Source organism: Sinocyclocheilus anshuiensis, unplaced genomic scaffold (genome assembly GCF_001515605.1).
Source record: "Sinocyclocheilus anshuiensis isolate Anshui unplaced genomic scaffold, SAMN03320099.WGS_v1.1 scaffold477, whole genome shotgun sequence".
In the NCBI taxonomy this organism is placed as follows: domain Eukaryota; kingdom Metazoa; phylum Chordata; class Actinopteri; order Cypriniformes; family Cyprinidae; genus Sinocyclocheilus; species Sinocyclocheilus anshuiensis.
In genome coordinates, this window is record NW_015536549.1 from 2,696,234 (window position 1) to 2,707,323 (window position 11,090).

At 32.9% G+C, this 11,090-nt stretch overlaps 1 protein-coding gene across 1 annotated transcript in view; it reads right to left on the minus strand.

The window, feature by feature from the left end:
- The window catches only part of LOC107700421 (protein kinase C zeta type-like), a 126,507-nt gene that overhangs the window by 29,518 nt on the left and 85,899 nt on the right, over nucleotides 1–11,090 (minus strand). The window contains exons 6-9 of the mRNA XM_016502059.1: nucleotides 7,009–7,140; nucleotides 5,043–5,139; nucleotides 3,896–3,954; nucleotides 3,474–3,662 (exon numbers count right to left, since the gene is read on the minus strand). Coding sequence (XP_016357545.1) covers nucleotides 3,474–3,662; nucleotides 3,896–3,954; nucleotides 5,043–5,139; nucleotides 7,009–7,140 — 477 coding nt within the window. The remainder of the gene's footprint in view (nucleotides 1–3,473; nucleotides 3,663–3,895; nucleotides 3,955–5,042; nucleotides 5,140–7,008; nucleotides 7,141–11,090) is intronic.

An 11,090-nucleotide genomic window follows, 5' to 3' on the forward strand; every position in this document is an offset into this window, starting at 1 on the left:
TTATATATATATATATATATATATATATATATATATATAATTTTCTCTCTTCCATAACATAATATGTTTCCAGTATTTGTAATAAAATAGAGTGTTTCATTTTACTACCGTGATATTATTAGATTTTTAATTAGAATTAGTTTTTACTTTTATATTATCCAGTTTCATTTTATCTTAGTTAAAGTTTTAGTATTTTTGTTTTGTTTTGTAATTTGTAATTATTTTAAAATATTTATATATTTTTATTTTTAATTTCATTTTAGTTTTAGTTATTGTAGCATCAAGTTAAACTAAATAATAAATTAATTGAAATAAAATGTTAATTTTTTTATATTATTTTGTTTTATTTAACGTTTATTTTATTTCAATTCAATTCAATTCAAATGTATTTGTATAGCGCTTTTCACAATACACATTGTTTCAAAGCAGCTTTACAGAAAATGTCTACATTACAATTTAGGCCCTGTCCACATGAACGCGGTTATGCTTTTTCAACACGGTTTGATCGTTCGTTCACACGCAAATGCAGTACCAGGTCACTGAAACTGAACATTTTTGAAAACTCCTGCCAGGGTGAAGATTTTCAAAAACTCCGGTTGCAGTGTTGTCGTGTAGACAGCGAACCGGGCGTTTTTGGCTTGTGATGTCGGTGCCTGCGCTGTTATCTCCACCTACTGGAAACTTTTTCAGGCTTCTGATTGACCAACATGGCTTTACGGTTGAGATTATATCGCCACCTGTTGGTTTGGCATGCTCTTGACAGTGCTTCATAGCATGCGTTTACGTTTTTATGTGGACAGAGATTTTTTTAAAAATGGAAGAAGGACAAACTCTGTTTATAAAAATCCCCGTGTACATGTCGACATGGCCTTAGAGTGATCTGTTATCAGAAGTGAATATGTCCAAGTAGTTCATTTCACAAATGAACAGTTCAAGGTAATAGAATCATACAGTTAGCTAACATTAAATTAATTTCAGGCAGAAGCTCATTAAAGCGATTATTACAAGTGTGATCATAATGATTACAATATAGAGAAAATTTGGCAGCTGTGCATATTGATTCAAGTTGGCGTCATCTGGGGTCCTCGCAGGGGTCAGCATCATCTCTTCAAAAAAACTAAAATGTTTTTATGGTTATTTTTAGTTTTAGTTAACTATAATAAACCTGACTGTAGTAGTCAAATAACATGGGCATTCATTAATTCATTAATGTTTTACCATCATCAGGATTTAAAGCTAAAATTAATATGAATCTATAAAGGGATAGTGTATATTTTAGGTGCTGTGACTAGTCAGCATTTCTCATAAGTTTTCCAACATTTTAATTTTTAACCACTTTAATAGTCTGCCGTTTATTCAAGCCCAAATCTCTCTCTCGATGCATATGAGGTGAATAATTGCATATTATAATCAGACAAAAAAAAAAGCGCCTAAAATAATTGTAGATGAACTATAAAATGGATAGCTCCAGTCCTAGATGCTGACAAGTCAATACAGCAATCCAGCCAAGTTCAAATAAACACTATTGTACCAGTTATGATGCAAAATGGTGTAATGGTGTATATCATTGCACAATGTCCACAAAGGGGGAAAAATAAATACAATTTCTTCTTGTACCTTATTGATTAAATACAGCATGTCAAACTGCAATTTGTTGCATAAAATGCCAAACTGAATGCATCATTACATTTTTAGGTTCATTAAACCTTAATGAGTGTGAATGGTGAGTGCACAAAATGTACAGTACAGTAAAACAGACGGAGAACACATTCCTTGAAGAAATGCCTGCTTTCCAGGAAGCCATTACATTGTTTGTGCCTATTCAGAGGTCAACTGCATGTCTCTGTCTCTCTGGAAGGACCTCTGCTCTTCATGAACTTCATTCATGTGTATTAGCTGACAGCCATGTGGCTTTATGTTCCTGAGTAAGCCAAGATTACAAAGACACAATAGCTCTGACTTTACAGAGTTTACTTTGTGATAGCTGTAGAGTTCGGTTTGTCTTTCTATTTGATGTCTGTTCACACATATCAGGTTTCATTACAGAGAGAGAGAGAGAGATATGGCTAATGCTACAGTGCACAGAAACACTGATGAACTAAAAGATAATAATGACTTTTAATGTTGTATTAGTGCTTTATCATAAATTCAAAGCTCACTGCAATAAATACACTACTGTTCAAAGGTTTGAGGTCTCTCATGCTGACCAAGGCTGCATTTATTTGATCAAGAATACAGTAAACACTGTATACTGTTTTATATTATTAAACATTTCAAATAACTGTTTTCTACTTTAATTATATAACGTCATGTATTCCTTTGATGTCAAAGCTGAATTTTCAGCAGCCATTAATCCAGTCTTCAGTTTCACATGATCCTTCAGAAATCATTCTATGCTGATTTGACACTCAAGAAAATAGCTGTGCTGCTTAATATTTTTACAGAAACTGTGATATATTTTTTTCAGAATTCCTTGACAAATATAAAGTTCGAAAGAACAGCATTTACAGCACTAAATGTCTTTAGTGTCACTCTTGATCAATCTAATGTGTCCTTGCTCAATAAAAGTATTAATTTCTTTAAAAAATCTTTATGACCCCAAACTTTTGCATGACAGTGTAAATAAATAAATACATACATAAATATAAACTTCTTAAAACATTACAACAATATAAAAACTTTCAGATCTTTCAGTTTTTTTCCAGGTGAAATTAATTAGCAAGAACCTAAATATACAAAAAAAGCAATATCAAAAAAATATAATAGTAGTTATATTTAAAAATAGCAGTTTTTAAAACAGACTTTAACTCTAACAACGATTTTAAAAAGGCTACCCGAAAACAATCTGTGCATTCTGCTTTAAACTCCATCTATCAATTATCTATTATTCCAAAATGGCAATTATACATTTATTTCTATTATTATCTGCAGATGTTTTTCTTTTTCTGATGGTTGTTGTTTTTCTTTGATCCCATGCTCAGGATAACATTAATACAAATCATTATGAGCTTCATTTGGCTCCTAAAAATGTTATGGGGACACAAGAGAAATGAGAAAATATATAATGCACAGGTATTATAACAGTTTGCAAAACAGTGACCAAAGTGTCTTCATCTTTAGTATGAATGAGCTTGTGAAACCCCTGAAGATGAACTGAAAGCTAGTGATGGTGGGAGGACTTGGCAATTTAAAAGGAGCACAATGCCACAGCACCATCTACAGGTGACTATAGTGCACTTTCTGTATTTTCACAGATTTGTGTGAGGTGCAACACAAACAATTGGCATCACAGCAAACAAATAGCATACAATTTGATTGCAAATATTTTTGAATCTCATTTTTGCAATTCGACAAACAGAAAAAAATGGCACCTTATGCCTAGACAGGATTCAGTTAAACCTATGAAGCATAATCGTGATGAAACTGAAGCAGCCCCACCCTCAATTATCATCACCATGACAACAGTCTGTTACCTCATCATCGTGGACCAGCTCTTTCTTCACCACCTTCATGGCGTAAATCTGTTCGTTCTTCTTGAGTCGGGCCAGTAGCACCTTGGCATAGCTGCCCCTCCCAATCACCCGGATCAGGTCAAAGTCCCCCAGGCCGAGACCCTGAGAGATCTGAATCCCCTCGATACCATCCACCACCGCCTTCAGATCCTGTGTGCACACAGTGGAAAACTATTACACAATATTATACAACTATTATACAATTTCTATCAAACACACTCAAAAAGATGCAAAAATACAGTGAGGTTTCATGTTACATGTGTTCCTGATTTCCAGTACAAACTATATGGATATGAAGAATGTGAATAAGAGCATTTGTACTCTATTATTATTGAATGAGACCCCCCGTAAACGTTATGCACGTGTTATGATCTGCATCTTACCTCTGCGTCATCTTCAGCTTTCTCTACTTTCCGGTTGTGTGCTAAAAAAGGGACTGGAACTGAGAGACAGAGAAAGAGAGTTTTTTTTATTATTAATAATATGTTTTATCTATATATTAGGAGAGAGGATAGGAGCAAGTATTTTAACATTGAAAAATGTACATTATTTCCCATCACGTGTAACAGTAGTTGGATTGTCTAATTCATTATAGTGAACTGGTTCATTCAGGCGCTTTACTTCAATGCAAAAAAAAAAAAAAAAACATCAGATCATCACCTAGAAATAACTATGAGAAATAATATTAATAATTAGTAATATATTTATCTATATACAGTATCTATATATTAGAAGTGGCTAAGAAAAAGTATTTTAACATAAAAAAATAATTCATCAATTTAGACGGTTCGTTTCAATGCAATAGTAAAAAAAAAAGATGAATCAATTATTGTGATGCATGACTGAAAAATAATAATTTTCAGCAATAACATTATTATTATTGTTGTTGAATTAATGTTAATTTATATTATTATTATTAAAGGGGTCATATGATGCGATTTCAAGTTTTCCTTTCTCTTTGGAGTGTTACAAGCTGATTGTGCATAGATAAGATCCCTGAAGTTGCCCCTTTAATAATAATATATTTATTTATATATTAGAAGAGGATAGCAGAAAGTATAACATTGAAAAAAAATATCTAATTCATTAGTTTGATGCATCACTAAGAAATGTTCCCAGAAGTAATTTTACACTTAATTTTTGTAGTTACATTTTTTAAACAACATAAAATCAAAAGTTTTGTTGTTTATTGTTCTGAAATGTCACCAACCACAGTTTAACCCTCTAAGTTCTAAGTTCTCCCTTACAATCGAGTGATTTACAAACACTTTGAAATCGGTTCAACTGAATCATTAAAAATAATTGATTCAAAGGAACAATTCGCTTCAGCAAATCATATAATGTGTAATGCTACCAGATCCCAGTAGGTGACGCCACAGACTTGACTGTCTCAGAAGGATAAGCATGTCTTTCGCTCTCTTTCTCTCTCAGCTGGGTCAATGTTGTGTCAGGTGTGGGTAGAGGACAGAATGACCCCAATACCCATACAAAAACAGCATTTAAACACACACAGCGGAGATAGAGACCTACTTGCGTCTGTTTCCTCAGGGTCCTCAGGGGGGAGCTCCACTTCCTCTCCACTTTTATCCTCGTCTACCAACGGCTCCTGTGATGGCATGACTGGATCCTGCAGAACAACACAGAGATTATACAGGCAGGCTATTTTTCAATGGTCTTTTTCCTCCTCTCTTCGGGGGCTCTAAATAAAAATGTCACTTATCCAAACATGACATCAAAACTGATCCTATTTACTTTCTTAATAAAGGTCCCTTGTGCAAGATAAATGTTTCTAGAAAAAAAAAAGAATTCATCAAAATTTAATAACTTTCTCTACCTTTGAAATTAATGTTCTTATCGGTTGACATAACTAACACCACAGGGGAAAATTTTGTTAACCAACGATATTACAGTTTGCTTTTCACAATCCAATTACATCTCAATGGATAAAATTATTCAATGTTCTATATTATTTTCCACTGAATACACCATTTCAAAAATGTCATATTTTAAAATATTTCTGATACTTTTCAAACTTTCTTGACCACAAAAAATAATAATAATAATTACCTATAATAATAATTATTATTAGTTATTATTGAAAATAATAATAGTATAATAAATTATAATAAAATGATAACAATCACATTATGAAAATATTTAATTATAATATACTGTATAGTATAGTATACAGTGGGTACGGAAAGTATTCAGACCCCCTTCAATTTTTCACTCTTTGTTATATACACAGCTGGACTCAAATGAAGGTGTAGAACCATCTCAAGGATGATCAGAAGAAATGGACAGCACCTGAGTTAAATATATGAGTGTCACAGCAAAGGGTCTGAATACTTAGGACCATGTGATATTTCAGTTTTTCTTTTTTAATAAATCTGCAAAAATGTCAACAATTCTGTGTTTTTCTGTCAATATGGGGTGCTGTGTGTACATTAATGAGGAAAAAAAATTTACTTAAATGATTTTAGCAAATGGCTGCAATATAACAAAGAGTGAAAAATTGAAGGGGGTCTGAATACTTTCCGTACCCACTGTATATAAACCAATATAATATATAGTTAATAACAATAAAAAAGAACAACATTTCTATTAACAGAATATGAATACATCAATTTAATAATAATAATAATGTTTCCAATTCTAATATTAAGGAGATTGTTTTAAACATTGTTGACAACAAAAAATAGAAAAAAACAAAAAAACAGTATTTTACATTATATTTTATTATTATTTATTTAACAGTATTTTATTTTTTATTTAACAGTATTTTAATATTATCTTGCCATAGTAGCACTTTTAATACCATAATACAAAATTTCTATATAATGTGTGCCTCTCTGAAGACATGGGAGTCAGTTATATCTAAGTATTCTTAGTCAAGACCATAAATGTGTAACTACAAAATGAAGACAAACACTTGTGAGAAAGTGAGATGAAACAATGAAAGAAGGTAGTCAGGCGAATGACAGAATGTCTTAACGAAATGAGGATAAAGTCAGAGTGAATAAAGCTCATCAGCTTTGAAATCTATTAAAGAAAACCTGACGTAGGAAATCTGAGGTCTGATGTCTTCTGTCATGTAAATAAACCGGAGAAACAGAACTGGAGAAACAGTTTCTTGCAGAAGGCAGTGTTGTGAAAATGTTTTGTGTGACAGTTTTCAGTCTGTGATTTCAACATTCTGTGTAAGTTTAGAATCAGGTCAATTCAATACTGACAAGACAGTGTTATCATCTGACAAATTCCACAAGGTCGATCGTTGAAACATTGTTAGAAACTCCAACAACACTCTTGAGAAATGAGAAGAGATGAAAAACAGCTAAAAAAAAACACATTAAAACTGCAATGAGGTTTTTAACAGCAGTGGATGTGTTCAATTTTCTATTTTTTGAATGTTGTCAAGTCTGGGGGTGACTGAATTAAGACTCTCAGTCACAACAGACAGATGATGAATATTTTTAGAGCTGACTGAAAGACTCACCATATGCCTTTGACAGGTCAGTGGGACGAGCTTGTGACAGCGTTTATGGACCAGTAGCTTGCAGTTGATACACTTGTAGCCCTGACGCCCCAGTCCCCATATCCTCTCGCTGCAGTGGCCACAGTATGCTTTCTGAGAGACACACACAGACATGATTACTGAAGTTAGACTAGCCTTATCTATGATACATTTAGCAAGTTGAACCACTTCAATGAATGAGTAAATCAATAAACTTAAGCAAACTACGAAAGAAAAAAGAGATGTCCTACAGATATCACATGAGCAGATAGCACACATCAGCTGAGTATTGCATTCTGAATTTCACACTAGTATAAAACTAGAAATGAAATATAGTAAATAAGTAAAAAATAAAATAAAACACACAGCCATTCAAATTGTTGGGGTCAATACGGTTATTTTATTTATTTATTTTTAATTTTTAGAAATTAATACTTTAATTTAGCTAATATGCATTAAATTGATCAAAAGTGACAGTAACGCCATTTATAATGTTTTAAAAGATTTCTATTCTAAGATAAATGCTGTTTTTACTTTCTATTTATCCTGATAATGAATCCTGATAAAAGATGAATCACTACAAACATATCAAGCAGCACAACTAGTTTAAACATTGATAATGATTAAAAATGTTTCTTTTCATCAAATCAGCATATTAGTATGATTTACGAAGGACCATGTGACACTGAAGACTAGAGTAATGGCTGCTGACAATAGCAAAAACAGGAATTTTAAATTGTAAAAATATTTCATATTATTAGTACTCTTTTTACTGTATTTTTGATCAAATAAATACAGCCTTGGTGAGCATAAGAAACTTAAACTTTAACATTTCAAAAACATTACAAAAGTCTTACCAACTTTTGAATGATATAAATAAATAAATCTTTTTCAGAAATAAGCATTTAACTGTAAATAAAATAAATATTGACTTTTTTTCAGGTCATTGGCAGGATAGGTATCATGCATAATACTGTACTATATTATATTTATATTACATGTATTGCTAAAATTGCAAGCTGTCCATGTACAACTAACACACGCTTAACACCTGTACATACTTAAGGCCTAGCTAATGCTAGATGTGGTTTAAAATTCAGGCACAATCAGAAGACTCTGCTGACAGCGCTGTAACAAACATTAAGGTTTCAAACGAACACACACACACCTGCTCACACACACGCCCTGTGAGTCATAAACAAATGAAAATATCTTTAGCTCAGTTTGCTGTGAAGTTCTCCATCTGTTCACAGGAAAAGTGCTACATGAATGCATGATAGAAATATAGAAAATAAAACTAGTTAGAACTGTGGAATCATCAACACAATAAATACAGCACAGGAGGACATGGGCAAGACCAACAAAGGTGCTAAATGATCACATTACAAACCAAGCAAAAGTCTTCTGTCAAGCTATCCACCAGGGGGCTCTCTAACAGCAGGACTTCAGTGCATCATGTAGCATAATCCTATTAAAATATGCCAATCTTTCATTATAGCTCATGCACTTCCTCTGACAGTTTCCCCTCTCTGCCATAGCAGATAGCTGAGCATCATCTGTTTAACAGGCCTCCAACAAACCCTCAGAGAAGGACTCTCTGGATACAAGATGCTCTTCTTGTCAGTGCTTGACGTTTCCTCCATGTTCCCAGACTCTATTTCACAGCTCTGTGAGCATGTCATGATCCCTGTGCTACTGGTGAGTTTTTAGACAACACTTCCTCACCATCTAAGGAAATGTTCACCTGCTGCAGTGATTTCTCTGTATCTCTGAAGCCTCCAGCCCTGATGAATGGAGAAGGGTCTGGCTGCAGCTGGCGCTTGCACTCTCAGACGTGCATTCTCAGGCTTGCACTCTCAGACACTTGCACTTCTGCAAGCGACGTCACTTGCAGGCTTTATAATTTTTTATTTTGTTCTATTTATTGATTACTTTTTGTTTGAATCTCTCAACATTTTACAACAGTAGCCAGGTGGTGAAGACAAGAAAAAAGAAACTAAATTACGAAGTCACTTGCAATCGCCACTTGCACTCTCCGATACCTGCGACGTCACTTGCAATCGACACAAATCGTGCGTGTTGCCAATGGAGACAAGACGCTGTGGTGGTGATTTAATGATTAAAACTAATTTAGTACCGTAACGTACAGGGTCCTGCAAGAAAAAGACAAGACCCGCAAATCTGTCGCCACAGAACAGCAGAATATGAACGCATGCGCAAAGTCTCTCGTTAAGCGTTTTGCTCCTGTAGAAAAACATAAACACTTAACATGGCTTAATGTATTAAGATGCTATTAAAATATCAAATTAAATATACAATTTATTAATATAATGAATATGTATATAGTATTTTCCTCCCATACCGCAAAACGTGGCATAATGTGGCATAATGGACTAAGCTCAATTTATGTAACTGGGGTTAAACACTGAGAAATCAGGGTTCCAAAGTAGCACACATATTATCTAAAGCTTGAAGCTGGAAAAGAAATAAACACATTCCTTATGATTAGGGATGTAAATAGTAAATAATTTCAAATATTCCGGTTCCTTAATGGCTACATTAGTAATTATTTTAGCACTTGAAAAGTTAAATACTTAATCAGAAAAAAAGAAAAAAGAAATGCACTTTCATCACAAAATGATGACATTATTGCAATACATTTAAAAGATTTTTGTTGTTTACAGACTATTTAACGACTTTTCAGTAACTGCATAAATCTTATTCAATAATTATATATAACTATAACTATATATTAAACATCAAAACTAAAGCAAAAATAAGTAACATTTCATTGAGTTGTTTTTAAAAATACTAACATGTATAATGTGTATTTTTAACTACACGTTGTCAAAGGAACAAGTCAGTAACTACACTAATTTAAGTCTTAGTTGTGAACTGTATGTGAGAGAGTGTCATTCGATCTCTAATCAGACTACACCTGTATATGTTTGAGCTACTGAAAAGAACTGACTCATTGAAGTCAGTTGTTGGAGGTTGGACCACACTACTAGAACTGTATGCATTTGATTCACATAAAAGTGATTAGCTCAGGAATCGAATTACACTGATTGCCCTATATGCATCTGATTCACTTTAAAGAACCGGCTCATAAGAGTCATTCATTGGAAAGTCGGACCCTGCTGGTTTGCGCTGTATGTATTTAATTCTCTAAAAACACTTGACTTACAAGACTCATTCACCCTCTAACTGAAACACACTGGTTGAGCTGTATGTGTTTGATTCAGTAAAAAAACCTGGCTCATGAGAGTCATTCATTCAGGAATCAGACTACACTGGCTGCCCTAAATGTGTTTAATTCATTAAAGGAGACATATTATGCCCCTTTTTACAATATGTAATATAAGCAGGGTTCCCACTCTTTCATGAACACCAGATTCAAGGACTTTCAAGGACTTTTTAAAGCACCATTTATTTTATATCAAGCACTTATCAAATTCACACCCCAGAATATGTAGTGTCAAGAAAGACCTTACATTACTTAACATTTCACTTACTCTTAACATTTACATTAAACAATTCAGAGTAATAATGTTTTGAATGTGTAGGTTTCATAAATTTAGACCGTTTTGAGCAGTTGTGTTCAAAGGAATTTAATGAAATCCATTGAAGTCAATACTGGTGATAAATAAAATTCAATTTCTAAAATATTGATAAAATATGCATCAAACTGATTTTTGCTGTAGTTCTTGTACAAGATTTAAATTTGAAAGAATTTCTCAATTTTTAAATGAATAAAAAGTGGTTAAATGTTGTAATAACATGGTAAAACCTGTTAACATTAAACATTTGCACATTCACTCAAAAGATACGTTACTCATTAATAAATAAACTCAAGCCAAAATAATTTTGTAAATTACTTTTTATTGTAAATCCCATTTTTTCATCTTTGACCTAGAGGAATGCAGCTGCTCAAACATGCAGCTGCTCAAAACGTCAATATTTTTTACAAATATTTCATGAGCATTTTAAACCTTGTACATAAAAAAATATATAAAGAAAAGAAATAAAAAAACAGGACTTTCTATTTGCTTTTAAACTGTAAA